This window comes from Lampetra fluviatilis, chromosome 53 (assembly GCF_964198595.1).
Source record: "Lampetra fluviatilis chromosome 53, kcLamFluv1.1, whole genome shotgun sequence".
Taxonomy (NCBI): domain Eukaryota; kingdom Metazoa; phylum Chordata; class Hyperoartia; order Petromyzontiformes; family Petromyzontidae; genus Lampetra; species Lampetra fluviatilis.
In genome coordinates, this window is record NC_136327.1 from 5,668,771 (window position 1) to 5,686,046 (window position 17,276).

A 17,276-nucleotide genomic window follows, 5' to 3' on the forward strand; every position below is an offset into this window, starting at 1 on the left:
GTACACACACACACATGTGATCACTCATGGGGCACACACACGGACATGCACGCACGTCAACACACATTATCACCCGTGGGGCACACACACACTGACACACACACTGACACACACACTGACACACACACTGACACACACACTGACACACACACATACGTACAGACACATGATTGCCCGTGGGGCACACACATACATGCAAAGACAAAGATCACCCGTATAGCCTTTAACATAATATTGGGGCAAGTGCTGTCAACGTGCACCTATGAAAAAGGCCCAGGCACGGCACCCGAGTGGGACGGTGGTCACCCCGACGCCGGCATTCTACACACCGCACCAGCCAACTCATTTAAGGCCGAGTCGACCTAGCAGGGGGCCGAGAAGACCGGCCGGGGGGTGGGGGGGTGGGGGGTCGTAGCGCACGGACGCGCAAACGCACGGTCGCCCGCGGGACGCGCACGCACGCACGCACACCGGCATGGACACCGACACGGACACCGACACGGACACCGACAGGCACACCGACACGGACACTGGCACAGACACCGACACGGACACCGACGCACCTCCAGGATGTCGGAGTTGGTGCGGCTCTCGTGCGGCTCGCTGTACTCGGTGTACTTGAGCAGCACCTTGTCCATGTCGGTGCTGGCGTACTGGAAGAGCTTGTTGGAGCTGTTGAAGATGATGAGCGCGATCTCGCAGTTGCACAGCACGCTCAGCTCGTAGGCCTTCTTCATGAGGCCGAACTTGCGCTTGGTGAACGTCACCTACGGCGCGGCGACGAAGCACGGAGAGAGGTGGGGGGGTGGGGGGGCGGTCGTGACACTGTTAGGACTTGCGTGGTCGTCGTCGTCAGAATCACTGTCATCTTCGGCATCACCAGAATCACTGTCATCATCGTCATCACCAGAATCACCGTCATCATCGTCATCATCATCACCAGAATCATCGTCATCATCATCACCAGAATCACTGTCATCATCATCATCGTCATCACCAGAATCACTGTCATCATCATCATCGTCATCACCAGAATTACCGTCATCATCGTCATCATCATCACCAGAATCACTGTCATCATCATCATCGTCATCACCAGAATCACTGTCATCATCATCATCATCGTCATCACCAGAATCACCGTCATCATTGTCATCATCAACACCAGAATCGCCGTCATCATTGTCATCATCGTAACCATCATCAGGATCATCATCAGTATTTCATCATCATCATTGTTGTCACCGTTAAAACCGCAATCATCAAGCGACAGCATCATCAGCGTTATCAGGAACAGCAGCAGTAGGAGCGGCATCATCGTCATCGTGAACATGACAAACGCTCGTTCATACATTTGGCCAGACAGCCCAATGCAGTACCCTCTTGAAAACGAGTGTTGAGTCTCAATTGGGCTCTCCTGGTTAAATAAAATGCATTATTATTAATTACATTCATCATTATCATCATTATTCTACACAGTATGCTGCAACTGCAGCAGATGACACGATACACACACACACACGAATTAATAATCGGGTCAGAGTTCTAGAACTTGCTCTCAGGAGGGTCCCTGCTTTGTGATGTTTGGCCAGAGCCTCGCGCATGGCTCCTCCTCTGCAAAACTAACGTCGCAAACGTACGTCGGGAACCTTCTTGCTGTACTGCCCCATTGCCCCTGCAGGCAGGAGCCCCGAAGTAATAACACGCGCCTGGCACGATTCGGTCACGCACATGAATGTACGGCCCCTTTTGTCGATCCGCTGCTGGATGAGACCCACGCAGTGGGGGTCGTGTGGGCCGTTTGACCATAATGCACCACGCTGCTCAGTTGTTTTCTCTTTCAGCCCCCCCCCCTCCCATTTTCGCTGCACTTGTCTCTGCTGCTGCTGCTGCTGCTGGCCGCATGGGGCTGTGTCTTCGCCCAGGGTCGTCGTCGGCGCTACCCGAGCAAAGCGCCGAAAGAGCGGGCGAAGAGCGGAAGGCAAAAACCGCGGGCGAACGCGCACGCAAATAACGCGGCGTACAGACTGGATCGTCGCATCGCCGTGGATCTGGCAAAGTTTTTTTTGTTTCTTTCCCAACGTGTCGTTGGTTGTCAAGTACGACGTCGCTCGCGCGCCCATTGGTGCGGGACGGTGCGATGAGAGCGCCGATGTTTTGCTACGTTCTTAACTCGCGGCACTGGCCGCGTCCGACGTCGTGTTTGACAACCAGCGACGCGTTTAGAACAAAAAACAAAAAGAATAACTCGGGCAAATCCACAGCGACGCTCCGGTCCGTCTGTACGTCGCGTTATTTGCGCCCGTGCTTGTTCGCCCGCGATTTTTACCTTCTGCTATTTGCCCACTCGCTTATGTATTTTTTTTTAAAGCGCAGAGGATTATGCCATGTGCTGTACATCCCTCCCTCCCACCGCCACCTCTCCCCACCCCCACGCTCGCGTCAGCATGGGCCAAGCGGTCAGGCTGAACCCACCGGGGTCAAACCGGGGCAGCTGACATGACCCTCGACGCGTCAGCCTGGTGCGCGCCGCGTTAAACGTCAGCTCCTCCGGGGGAGACCAAGGTGGCAGGGCGTGGGGGCTGACCACGTTTGCCCCCTTTTGTGAATCATTCCGTGATAATCATCGTCATCATCATCATCACCACAATCCATAGGCAGATAGCCCCGTAGGTGTCTGCTGCACATTTCGTCATTTGTTTCCACTTTCCTCTCTGTCTCTTGTGTCTACATGCTAAAGTAGTGGCCCAAGTCTTTCTGGCACCAATCTCTTACGTGTCGTCGTCAAGCCATCCTCCGTTAGGTCTTCCTCTATTTCATGTTCCTTCCATTTTTCCCGAACGACAACAACACTTTTAGTTACCCTGTTGTTGTCCATCCTGCACGTGTGCCCAAAAAGTGGACGTTTCCTTCTCATCGCTGCCTGCATCATCAGGTCGTCTTCTATAGGCAACCTTTTTTCTTACGAGGCGTCGTGAACAGCAGTTAGACCACTTGATTGTCGTGCCAAGTGTTTTTCAATAAAGCCTGACTCTGCTGATGAGACACAGTGCGTCAAAACAGGCCCAGAGTTTGCTTGACATGAATACTGCTCAAATGATGCACTCCGAGAAGGCCGTGCGGCTGATGGGTCGCGTAAGAAACACTTTCACATTTTATGTATGACGCAGCGGGGTTTCCCAAACATCTACGAACAACACGCACCATCATCGACCCTCAAAGCGGACAGAAACACCAGGCCCCCCGAAAAAAAACACAACATAAAAAAATTTAAATCGAACTCCAAATCGTGGTGTCTGCAACACTTTCTACGGACAACTCCGCACGCCATTGGGACCCCAACCACCCATCCACACGCTGGTTGGGCACTGCGGCTCTCTGGACCGTGCCAGTGTTTGTGTCTTACCTGTCTGTTTCTCTCGTCCATTATTTTCGCAATTTGTATTTTTTTCCGCCCCATCTTCGCGGTTGTCTGCTCTCCCCCTCACTCTCGCTCTCTCCTCTCTCTCTCTCTCTTCTCTCTCTCTTGTCTTTCTTTCACGTCCTCTTCTCCAAAATACTCGACACCTCCTCGAATCCGCCCGCAGAACCCTCTTCTCAAGTCTTCGGCACCTCCCGTTAAAGCTGCGGGGTGTGGGGGGGGGGGGGAACGGAGAAACGAAGAGGAGACTTAAGAAACATGGCTGGCGACGAGGGCAGGTCAAAGGTCAAAACAATGCAGGTGGGTACCGGTCAACATGCAACGCTGGGGCAACGTCGGGACAACGTTGAGACGTGGTTGGAACCGTTAGGCCCAAAGCCACAACACAACGAGGAAGAAAAACCGTGTATACGGATGTGTTCTGGAACGCTTTCCAGCTTCCCACTCATCCTTGCCTATCGTGGCCCGGATGACGAGCAAGGCGGGTGATGTGATCAGCACCATGCCTCGCCACTTTTGTCTCCCCAGTGCGGATGTTTGCACGTCGCGCCAGGCTGTGCAACCCAAAGGGGGGCAGCCCTCTTTTTTTGGTATCGATTTCGTAAACGCCTTTGATACATTTGTCATTCAGTCATCTTTAGGAGCGTTACCGTGACCCGCGTGTTGCAGACAGACGGACAGACATACGGACGGACCGAGAGCTAGAGCGTCAGCGGTTTCAGCCGCCGTTGGAGAGCGTTGCGACACGATTCAGAAGCAGCTAAAAATACATCGCATCCAAATCTGTCCTTCAAAAAAAAAAGATATATCACAGCAATTAAGACAACATCTCTTTGTGAGGATATAAATATACTTTTATTTCATTCGAAATCCGGAAAAGTGAAAATGCGCCAAATTGCTTGTGACTAATGGTGCAAGGTTAAATTATGTGTGCAGAATTTATTTATTTCTTTTGCTTGGCTTTTCGCACAAGCGTGACTGTATAGCTCTCCCCTTCCACCCTATTTGCCCCCCCCCCCCACCATCATCCCCCACCCCCCCTGCCCCCCCCCCAAAAAAAACTTGGGCACTCGCTCCGAATTCTAAGAAATTTAAACAAAACAAAGGAAAAAATGTATTAGCGCCGCACGTGCACTGCGCATATTTCTATTTAAACTCCACAACACTGCAGAAAGTTACTCGTCTTACATCGTTACAATTGCGTCATTGATCTGCTCAAAACATAACCCCCCCCTCCTGTCAGACATCGTAAATAATGAAATAACTGCAACGATGACCATCATTTACCCAGGGAAGCGTCATTGATTCTCAACTCTCTGTTTGCAGTCACGGTTTTTTTAAATGTACAATGGTAGCGAACCCGTTGCTCTGTAGTGGAAAATAAGATACACATGTCATGTGTATATATACGTTGAACTTCTTTCGCGCCGTACGTAACCATCCGTGATAGTCGAAGGTGTGGGGGAAGGACAACAAACTATGGGTGTCTGTGTGGTGAGTCTATGGGTCTCTGTGTGGTGAGTCTATGGGTCTCTGTTTGGTGAGTCAATGGGTCTGTGTGTGGTGAGTCTATGGGTCTCTGTGTGGTGAGTCTATGGGACTCTGTATGGTGAGTCTATGGGTCTCTGAGTGTATGGGTCTATGGGTCTCTGTGTGGTGAGTCTATGGGTCTCTGAGTGTATGGGTCTATGGATATCTGTGTGGTGAGTCTATGGGTCTCTGTGTGGTGAGTCTATGGGTGTCTGAGTATATGGGTATATGGGTCTCTGTGTGGTGAGTCTATGGGTCGCTGTGTTGTGAGTCTATGGGTCTCTGAGTGTATGGGTCTCTGTATGGGTCTCTGTGTGGTGAGTCTATGGGTCTCTGAGTGTATGGGTATATGGGTGTCTGTGTGGTGAGTCTATGGGTCTCTGTGTGGTGAGTCGATGGGTCTCTGTGTGGTGAGTCTATGGGTCTCTAAGTGTATGGGTCTATGGGTCTCTGTGTGGTGAGTCTATGGGTCGCTGTGTTGTGAGTCTATGGGTCTCTAAGTGTATGGGTCTATGGGTCTCTGTGTGGTGAGTCTATGGGTCGCTGTGTTGTGAGTCTATGGGTCTCTGAGTGTATGGGTCTTTGTATGTTGAACTTCTTTCACACTGTATGTCATCAACCGTGCGAATCGGAGGTGCGGAGGATGGATAACAAACTACTAAACACAAAAAAGCAGTTATCATGTCCATGATTTTCTCACAATTCTCCTGTACTCGGAGCACTCAATATAATCAGTTTTTTGTATTGTTATAATAAGACAATTGATCTCTTTATTTAACCAGGAAAGCCTCACTGAGTCTCAAGACTCTGTTTGCAGGGAGGGTGCTGCTACGTTGGTATGTTTGGCCATGGAGATTCCATTCATGAGAGTTTGGTTTCGTGTCGAGAGGAAACCCAGCATTCACGCATATAGTATGGCAAAGTAACACTCAAAATCTCCGTACGGATGGATTTAAGAACTAACTTCTGTATAGCCACATCCAGTCCCAGGCCCCTCACAGCACACGCGGTATAGCATCTGATATTACCGCTCCCCACCCAATTACTAGTGTCAATTGTAACTAAACTAGCGATACAAATATTTCTAAAAAACGTCCAAGCGCGATGATGACTGTGACTGCTGCCCGGCTGAGAGCCAAAAGCGCCCCATCCGACCGTGACGTCGAGACACAAGCAACGAGTCCGCGCGGCCACGGTTACACCTGAGATCATTCGTTGACCTTCACTGGAGAAGAACGCGGCGCACTGAGCAAGACCAATCGCCCGTTATCCCGCACACGCGCGCTTCAACAGATTCCGCCGAGTTCACCGACTGGGCGAACCTGATAACGCCGGGGAGGAAGAAACGACGTGCGGCACTCACGCCCAACGTGTAATCGCCCACGGTGGACTCAAACGTGACCGCCGCTTGAGTCGAACGGACTCAGGGGGGGGGGAGGTGGTGGTGGTGGGGGGGGGGCGAAAGGAGCGCGTGAGATGTCCGCAGACCCGAGACTCGGCGCAGGTGGTCGTCGACGGGACCCACGCCACCCAGACGAGAGGCTGCCGCTCTTCCACTTTCTCAAGCAGGCTCGCTCCTGCTTGGCGTTCGAGTTTCGATAGAAATCGGCTGCGATCGGTGGCGGCGGAGGAGTTAGGGGGCAACGGGCGGTGTATTTGGTCCGCCTGTTCATTTATAATACGTTTACGGCGCTGCGAGGCGCCGCGCGGGTCCATCGGTCCCTCGCAATATAACGCTATCTCTCGGAGCTGTCCGGGCGCCAAGGAATGGACTGAGCGAGATGCCTGGCCTTGACTTTGAACCCCGGCGACTTTGACGACGAGGCCGGCGGTGGCGATGGTCTCAGCAGGGCTACGGGCTGCTGCCTCTCTCCGCACTCACTCTCTCTCTCTCACGAACATCCCTCTCCCCGCACACCCAACAAGGGACGGTCCCACGGGGCTACCCCGGAGGTTACCCCCGGAGGTTACCCCGATTGATCTCTCGTCGCAATTCCGGGGATCGCAATCCGATTCGAGAAGACGCCACGTACGAAATTGTAATTTAAATTTGTAATGCCACTACGCAGTAAACACGGTACCCCGGCCCAATGGTACAACAACCACGCATACCAACAATGTTGGCCCATTTCTGTTCGTCATTTTTCATGTTTGTTGTTGAAGCCATTGTTGTTTGTTGCCGATGAATTTTTTCAAGGGGTTTTTCTTCATCGTTTCATGTCTACGTAACTTTGTGCTGCTTGCCTTGGAAGCTACTGTCTTATTTGTGCCCATCTGTCTCGGTAGCGCTGTCTGCCTTGAGCATTCAATCACATTGGTAACGTCTGTTTGCACTGTCTCATTAACAGTGTCTCATTTGTACTGCCTGCCTTGAATCTTCCGTTTCATGTACACCGTCTGTCTTAAATGTCGTCTCAGTTGGACTGCATCATATGTGTTGTCTCGTTAGTCTGTTCCATTCATACGTGTGCTGCCTGTCTTATTTGCACTTCTCTAATGCGTAGTGTCCATGTATTTGTCTCAAGTACTGTACCATCAGTCGCATCATCTGCCTCTTTAGCTTCATGAGCCCCATTGTAACTTCAGCAAATAATAATGATCCATTATCACACGCATTCTGAGTGTACGAATCAATTGTTATCGACTTATCGACGCTGCGGTACGCTGCTAACTCCACAGTCCACCCTCCTCCAACGGACAGATGGTTTCCAGAGCAGATAAGGGGACACAACAGCTCCAGCAGATCTCAAACCTGTGACCCCCCCTCCCCTCCTCCCTCTCCCATTGAGCCACCATGAAACTAAACTATTTGTCTAAACAATTTTTTTTATTTTACCAGGTAAGGCCCACTGAACTATACATCTCTTTTTTCGCAAGCGACCAGGCCACAAACGATAGCTCAACGAAGTGGCTTATCAAGTGGAAATGTATAAGCAGCCAAATACTCTAAATGCCTTATGTTGGAGGGAAAAACCGGAGGACCCGGAGAAAAATCCACGCGACCGCGGGGATGGAGACACGCCAACTCCAAATATACAGCAGCAGGCGTCGTCAGGGTCGGGATCCACGGGTGGCAACGAGCCACAACGACTGCAGCGCCAGTTCTGATCTCACTCGCCGCTGGTGTCGTTTAACCACGGACGGGTATCAAACTCGTGACGCCAGGTGTCGTTGGGAAGCGCGCTATCCACCGTACCACCCGCTCCACCGCAGAAAGAGAACGTTGGCCAAAAAGGGAATTTGGTCAGATGGCCCGAAGCTTGGGTGGATGCTGCCCCTGTGGTTTTAATGGTCAGCACGCTGCTGGACTTGCGATGGGACAGCTCGATGGTTCTATTCCATCTCCCGTCGCAGCGAAAGTTGAAACAATGGTCGCGAGTTTGTTCAATAAACCACCCTCCCCATCGCCTCCCAGCAGTAGACCATGGGTCCACCATAGATGGTCGATTGGCAGGTCGCGTATGGTGGGGTAAAGTGTGGGCACTCACACCTGTGTTAAGGCGTCTGGCCAGCGTGGGCTATCTACGGGTGTCTCTAGTGGAGGGCCCGTCCGCCAGCAGTGGCGTGAGCTTGCAATTGCGGGGCTGCGCCTTTTATCTAAGCCTGAGCTGGATTTCTGTGTGAGCATCTTCCACTGCCCCATCCTCTTTCTCCCTCCCTCCCTTCACATTGAACCTCTGTGTGTAGCCAATACTATGCTGGACACTATGCCTCCACCACCAAAACCACGATCGCCACAACTGCAGAATCTGCTGCCACGTCCACCACCACGAACATTATCACGACCACAAACATCGCCAGCACCACAACTACCTTGGCTGCCACTGCCTCCACTGTCACCACCATCTGCACCACCACCACCACTGTCACCAAAGATCCCCCGTATAGCCTGAACAGAGAGAGCTGTTAGCGATCACCTATGAAGGCCGGCACGGCACACAAGAGTGTGGGTGGTCAACACCACGCCCGGCTGCCTTTGTTTCCCCAGTGGCGATGTTTACACATGGCACCAGGTACTTATTTGAGGTTGAATCGACCCAGGGGAGGCCCAGGATCGGTTCCGATAATCGTGACTGGTGTTGCTAGTTGTGAGCGGGAATCGAACTTGGGTCGCTGGGTTCATAGCAAAGGGCGCTCACCACTACCAAAGCACCAAAAACTCCCCCGTAAAGCCTTCGTAGACCACTAGGACCGTTAGCGAGCGCCATTTCAGCAGGCTGGCATGGTGCCGCCACCACTGACGCTTACCAATATCACCACCGCAAACCCAAACTCTGGTGCCACCACCGCCATTGCCTTAGCGTTACATCCGCCATCAAGGGGCCATCCATTTAGTAGATACGCAAAAATCTGTCAAAACATGACCCCTCCCCCCCCTCTCCCTGTACGCACGCATCCTTTTTACACCCCCCCCCCCCACCTGCGTACGTATGCTTGACGCACCCCCACCCCCCCGAATCCTATAAAACGGTCGATATTTAATCCACGCAGCAACGATCAATGATTAATAATATTAACGTGTTTAAGCAAACAGATAGTCCACCGCCGGACTATCTCACTCATTTGAAGGCCAATGTAGACAAATTATTATCGAGGCTTCACTCCGCCCGTTTCCTATGCGTGCATTGCCAGTGTACCTCCCCCCCATACGCAAGCTACGCATTTGGGTCACCCTCCCCCCTCCATGCGTACGTACTAAATGGATGGCCCCCAACCACATCAATGCCACCACCCACTGCCACGGCCCGCTAATGTCATAACCACCGCCAATGCCACCACAATAATCGTCGTCATCACAAAGGGGGGACCCAGGCACAAAGCGTGCGGGGAGGGCAGGGGAGTATTTAATTCGTTTCACCAGGGGCCCCATACCGACCAGGCTAAGCCACTGACCATCACCGCCACCATCTCTCTCTCTCTCTCTGGGTAAATGGCTCCTCCGATCAATTCTGGTTTCCTGTCACTAATGAGCGCCTCTGCTGCTAATGCGAGCTCCGTATTGTGTTACACGCCCACCCTTCCGCTCAGCTCTCACTGAGAGAGAGAGAGAGTTGGAGGTTGGCGGTGGGGAGATTTTTTTTTTAATCAATGGAGTTGAAGGGTAAGTGGAAAAGGAGGCTCCGTGACCAGTGTTGAAGCTATCGAGTGTGCAGGCAGTGAGATGGCACCCGAGTTTCCGCTGGCCAGAGGGAGCCTAAGTACGACCACCACCCCTAGACTCATATAGTCCCATAGACACACAGTCAGTCAGTCCCATGGACGTACAGAAAGACTCACAGATTCGCATAAGGGGCCGTCCATAAATGATGTCACGCGATTTTAGACGATTTTTTTACCCCCCCCCCCTCGTCACACGGCGTCACAAAAAGTCAGACCCCCCCCCCTCAAATATGACGTCACAAAGCTATGCCCCCCCCCCAAAACCATATTTCCATTTTGAAAATAAAACATGCTTCAAATCGCTTTAAACGATTGTTTTTGTAGTGCGTATTTAATGTGGCGCTGCACTCTGATGTTGTAGGAGAAAACGTTTATTAAAAAGTATATTTAATTAAGAAGAACGTGTTGTCTATATTTATTTAAAATTGCGCATTTTGATGTGACGTCACATTTCTCAACCCCCCCCCTCGTCACACATCGTCACAAATGTCTGACCCCCCCCCCCCAAGGTGCGTGACGTCATTTATGAACGGCCCCTAAAAGCCTTTCCAGTATTATGGCATAGGACCATCGACTTGCATAGAACCCACATACGGGCACTTATCGGCTTACGAACCTAATTCGTTCCTGAGAACCGTTCATAAGTAGAAGGGTCCATAAGTCGGTACACAATAATACGGTCAGTGTTGTGAAAAGTGCTACGTTTCAACGAGGGAAGCATCGTTAAACTCGTTACATCTCATAGTTCAGTGGTTCCGTTTTCAAGTGCGACTTCGCTTTTTGAAGTCGATGTAAATTTTATAAAAAATATATATTTCATGGAAGCTGCTTCGTTAAGTACGGGCGTTCGTAAGTCGAAGACTGCCCGTTACTGCGATAGCGTAGGACCCAGAGCAGAGGTCGCAAACGGGTTTTGGTTCCTTACCCGTACCCGGCCGCACCAGGGTCGCAAACGGGTACCCGTACCCTACCCGATAACCAGCTACCCGTACCCGGCTGGGTATCGGGTAGGGTACGGGTGCCCGATTGCGACCTCTGGGATGAAGCCATGTTGCAGGCGCGGGTGGATTGATTCTAGGAACTTAAATTGTGAGAAGAGACAAGACGTTGGGAAATGAGTGACAAACGGTTACTCACCAGTGACTCACGGCCTACCCGTACCCGTACCCGGCCGCACCAGGGTCGCAAACGGGTACCCGTACGGGTAGCCGGGTATCGGGTAGGGTACGGGTATCGGGTACCGATTGCGACCTCTGACCCAGAGTCACCTAGCATAGGAGGACCCAGCGATGGAGTAGCTGCTGGGCTTGGCAATGCTTCTTCTCTCTCCGTCTCTCTCTCTCTCTTATCCCGAGAGATGAACTTGAGCGAAAAGCATCTCTCATCATAATCCGATCAAATTGATTTTTGGGGGAGGGGGAGGGTGGATGTGGGAGGGAGTGATCGTAAATTCGCGTGTAATGAGCCAAATCTGCACTGCTGCGTCACTCACTGATGATGGGAGAGCTCTGGGAAGGGGGGGCTGAGGCGTGGAGGGATTCTGTGACACCAGAGCCCCCCACCACCACCACCACCTTTCTTTGAGTCCCCATGAAAATAACATTTTGTTTGAAAATTTGGGACAGCCTCCATCTCGCCCCACCCCCCCAACAACTCATCTTCCTGGGAAGCTGTGTAGACCTGCCCTCTGATGTTGTTTGCAAGATTCACAGCGTTACTACACTATGAACTACACGTATAAAACATGTGTGCAACATACATGCTCATGACCATGCGTGCAGCACTATATATAACACCCTATACACAAACATGCAGTGTACAGTATGCTCAATGTACATTGCAATACATAATACAGTGTACACTGCATACAGCATCCGCTACATACACATCAAACGCAGCTCTTACACTGTATACACTACATACAAAGCACGCACCACTATTGCACAAACGTACACTCGCCAACCACAAACGACTATGTCCTGTGCAGTAATACATACACACAGTACACAATATACAGTAAACTACACGCATACCAAATACAACATACTCGTTGTACTTTATACATGACAGGACGTACAAAAAGACAAAGATTCCCCTTATAGCCTTTAATGTAGTCGCAAGTGCTGTTAGCGAGCACCAGTACACACAGTACACACACTACATGCACACAGTACACACACTCATTACACACAGTACACACACAGTACACACACACACTACATACACACATTACACACACAGTACACACACTACATACACACAGTACATACACTACACACACACAGTACACACACAGTACACACACTACATACACACAGTACACACACACTACATACACACAGTACACACAGTACACACACTACATACACACTCTACACACACACTACATACACACAGTACACACACACTACATACACAGTACACACACACTACATACACACAGTACATACACACACACACTACATACACACACTACACACACACAGTACATACACTACACACACACACCACACACACACTACATACACACACTACACACACACAGTACATACACTACACACACACACCACACACACACTACATACACACACTACATGCACACAGTACACACACTACATACACACAGTACACACACTACATACACACACAGTGCACACACTACATACACACACAGTACACACACTACACACACTACACAGCACAGCATACTTAAAATGAACACCGGATATCTTTACAGCACCCAAGCTAACACTGTATATGAAAGATACACAGTATACTGTACACACCATGAAAGATATACACAACATACCTGGCATACTGTAGTCTGTAGAGGAAATGCAGACACCTCAGAAGCGACACACACCCCATATAACACACACACCCCCATACAACACACACACACATCCCATACAACACACACACCCCACACAATACTCACACCCCATACAACAGACACACACCCCATACAACACACACACCCCACACACTACACACACCCCATACAACAGACACACACCCCATACAACACACACCCCCCCCCCATACAACACACACACACATCCCATACAACACACACACCCCACACAATACACACACCCCATACAACAGACACACACCCCATACAACACACACCCCACACAACACACACACCCCACACAATACACACACCCCATACAACAGACACACACCCCATACAACACACCCCCCCCCCCATACAACACACACACATCCCATACAACACACACACCCCACACAATACACACACCCCATACAACAGACACACACCCCATACAACACACACACACCCCCCATACAACACACACATCCCATACAACACACACACCCCACACAATACATACACCCCATACAACAGACACACACCCCATACAACACACACCCCCCCCATACAACACACACACATCCCATACAACACACACACACCACACAATACACACACCCCATACAACAGACACACACCCCATACAACACACACACCCCATACACAACACATACACACTCCATATACAATACACACACACCCCCATACAACACACACCCCATATACAACACACACACCCCATACAACACACACACACCCCATACAACACACACTCCAAATACAACACACTCCATATACAATACACACACACCCCATACAATACAAACCCCATACACAACACACACACCCCATTTACAACACACACACACACCCCATACACAACACACACACCCCATACACAAAACACACACCCCATATACAAACACACCCCATATAAAACACACACACACCCCATACACAACACACACACAACCCCCATACACAACGCACACGCCCCATATACAAACACACCCCATATAAAAGACACACACACCCCATACACAACACACAAACCCCATATACAGAATCAGAATCTGTCTTTATCCTGGAGAAATCCGATGAGCTATGAAGCTCTTTGTCACAGATGTCCAACGTACACCCCCCCCCCCCCATATACAATACACACTCCACAAATACAGACACCATACAATGCACACCCTACACAGAATGCAGATTCTTAGCGACAGGAAACCCGAATTGAATGTAGGAGCTGTGATGAGTAGGATGTTGTTTTTGTATGTTGGCCGGAGAATCGAATTGGGGTCACTGGGTTCGTCACATGCAAAGGACGCTAATCACTGCGCCACCGCTCCACCAATACCCAATATCCACCATACATAACACGCATCATACACAACATACATCATACACAACACACATCATACACAACACCTATGAAGTCCGGCAACGGCACACGAGGGGGTGGGTGGCCAACACTACGCCCGGCCGCCTTTGTCTCCCCAGTGGCGATGTTTACCCCATCGTACCAGCTACTCATTTGAGGCCGAGTCGACCTAGGGGACGCCCAGGACAGGTTCAGATAATCGTCACTGGTGATGTTGGTGGCCGTGAGCAGGAATCGAACCCGGATTGCCGGGTTCGTAGCGCAGCATAACGCTACCGCCCCCCACACAACACACACAAACACACAACACACGCTACCATTCACAGCGTAAACAACACACAATACAGTAACTTAAACGTGTGAGTCATCACGCTGACGTGAGCCCTCCCTCGGAGTCGGCTCTGCCAAATGGCCACGTGTTGAGAGAGCTTCTCTGAAACGTGCACATCCCATGAACCAAGTGATGATTATTCCACCACTGCCTGCACACATATACAGCAACGACTGCTCGATTATTTTTTTAATTATCAAAATCCACACTTTTTTTTTTTGGGTACTTTCGGTAATGTCACGTAGGAGGGAAGTAATAAAATAATAAAAATAAAACATAATAAAATAATTCTCACGACGTTTCAGCCACAACGCAAGCAGCCGTTGTGGCCGAAACGTCGTGAGAATTATTTTATTATGTTTTATTTTTATTATTTTATTACTTCCCTTCTACGTGACTTTACCGAAAGAACCAAGAAGATGAATCCCTGCAGTCACGAAAGCTTTAAATCTAAATAAAATCCACACTGTTGAGTGACGTGGTTTCGGCACAATTCAAAAAGTCTGGCGTTTGACCGAACTAACTTCAATTGGGGTGGGAGTGGAGGGGTGTAGGAGGGGGGGGAACGTGGAGTTTTAACATTTTGACCGAATCCTCGTGAACCCGTCGGTCCACCGAGAAAATTATTTCACGATCTGCCGGGGGCAAGTGGTGGTGGCTCCAGGCGAACGACGTTAAACCGAGCAAAAATCTCGTGCGCTCCAGATGCTCAAAGGGCCCGGGGTGCACGTGAAAAAAGCGAGCGGTGCATCAAACATCAGCTCACATTCAAATCCTAATAAACAACGATGCATCATTAACATAAAAGTGCATTCATCTCTCTCATCTGCCTTCAATGACTACCTCTTCTCTCATCTCACTGCAACATCTCGTTTTTTTAACACGTCTCTCATCTCACGACTGTACTGTACGTCTCTTATCTGTCGCCTCTTCTGTCGTCTCGCTCGGATTTTATTCATTCAAGAGGGGCGCCCCTCCCCCCCCGAAAGTGATAGTGGCTAAGGACCCCCAAATGTGGTAAACACCGCCACTGAGTGTCCGAGGGCCCTGCAAACGTGCATCCGAAAGCGCACGGGTCAACATCGGCAGCCAAGAGTATCCATCCAATGCCCGTCGTCGACAAAGCCAATAATTTTTTGTTACAAAATTCGCCTTTAAAAACCAAAACCACCATAAGTTGGTTGTACAGATGAAAAATGTATACAGCCCAGTAGAGCACACTATGATGATGATACGTGCGCGCGCGTGGGCGTCTGTGCGTATCATCAAACTACAAAGACGTCACCTGGTCACACACCTCGCACCGAAACAGCCCGTGGGCACTCGCATATCAAAGGTGCTCACGACCTTCACACTTTGACCTTTCGATTTTGGAGGAGGCGTCGTGTCCCCGCGCTCTATCCGACCACGGCACAGCAATTCTATTTAGTCAGTTGGCGTCCATCAACACATTTATCAGTACAAGGTCAAACGTGTCTCAAAAAAAAAACCCACACAATCTTTGTCGTTTTATCTCTTAATTCCTGACCCATTTCAAAACCCGGATGGACAGAGTCACCTGTTGAAGAATTTTGCCCGTGGCTCGATCCATGCCTTCCATCCTTCCTTCCTTCCCAAGGACGCCGAATGATCGGCGAGCCGCCAAAGAACGCGTTGAAGCCCACGGCGCTCAAGAGCGGCACGATGCCAGCTGACGAACGGTGACAGCCGCGGTCGAGTCAAGAGGACGAGAGGTCGCTTCGCGCAAGCTTCCAACAAATCTCCTACCGCTCTCACCCGTAATGGAATTAACTTCTTAAGGCTATTTCCATTCAATCAACGGTCGGGGTCAGCGCTCCCTCCCGCGCGGCATTAGAAGCGGCAAGAAAGAAAAAAAAGAACTTGGCGACGTGATTCTCAGCAGCTCCACCGCTCTCCACGGTCGGGTCGGGCGGTGCGTCGTTCAGTCTCCGGCGCAGGGCTACGACCCCAGTTTTTGGCGTTGAAATATTTCGTCTCCGAGCGCGAAACGTGCGCCGCGGGGTGCTGCCTGCTTGCGGGGTCCGGGCTGCACCTTGGGATTTTTTTTTGTTTTGGCGAAAGCACGAACGCGCACGTACGCTCGAACGCATGCAACCACCACAAACGGACGAGAGAGAGAGAACGCCACCCCACCCTCGCTTCCTCGGCTCCCACAATCACCGCTGCCTCTCCGGGTCCCTCTCTCGTCCTCCTCCCCCCACCACCACCACCTCTGCCCTCCTCTCCCACATGACGCCTGCTTTTATGACAACCGCTGTAATGGGGTAGCAACCTCTAGTGCCTTGTTACGGCGACCGAAACAACGTGTGTGTGTGTGTGTGGGGTGGGGGGGTCACGTTGCCGATCTCTGCTCGAATTCTAGGGGCGGCTGGGATGGGATGACCCCCCCAATATTCATCTCCGTGAGGTGGCTTGGGAGGATAGGCGCTTCCGTGTTTTCGTTGAAATCTCGTTGTTGTGATCTGTTTCGGCCGGGGCAGGCATTTCTGTTTTTAGTTAAGGGATGGCTGCAATTATTGGGGAATGTTTGAACGCTATAATTAACTTGCGCAGTAGCAACGTATGCACATGGGCAGCCCCTGAGAAACAA

The 17,276-nt window shown here is 50.7% G+C and overlaps 1 protein-coding gene across 2 annotated transcripts in view; it reads right to left on the reverse strand.

The window, feature by feature from the left end:
* The window catches only part of LOC144949318 (myocyte-specific enhancer factor 2C-like), a 102,566-nt gene that overhangs the window by 60,641 nt on the left and 24,649 nt on the right, over positions 1-17,276 (reverse strand). The window contains exons 1-3 of one of the 2 annotated variants that reach the window (XM_078879276.1): positions 16,224-16,847; positions 3,407-3,624; positions 564-767 (exon numbers count right to left, since the gene is read on the reverse strand). In XM_078879276.1, the coding sequence (XP_078735402.1) occupies positions 564-767; positions 3,407-3,460 (258 nt within the window). In that variant the 5' untranslated portion in view covers positions 3,461-3,624; positions 16,224-16,847. Of the gene's footprint in view, positions 1-563; positions 768-3,406; positions 3,625-16,223; positions 16,848-17,276 lie in introns of those variants that run through there. The other variant, XM_078879275.1, reaches the window with a different exon arrangement.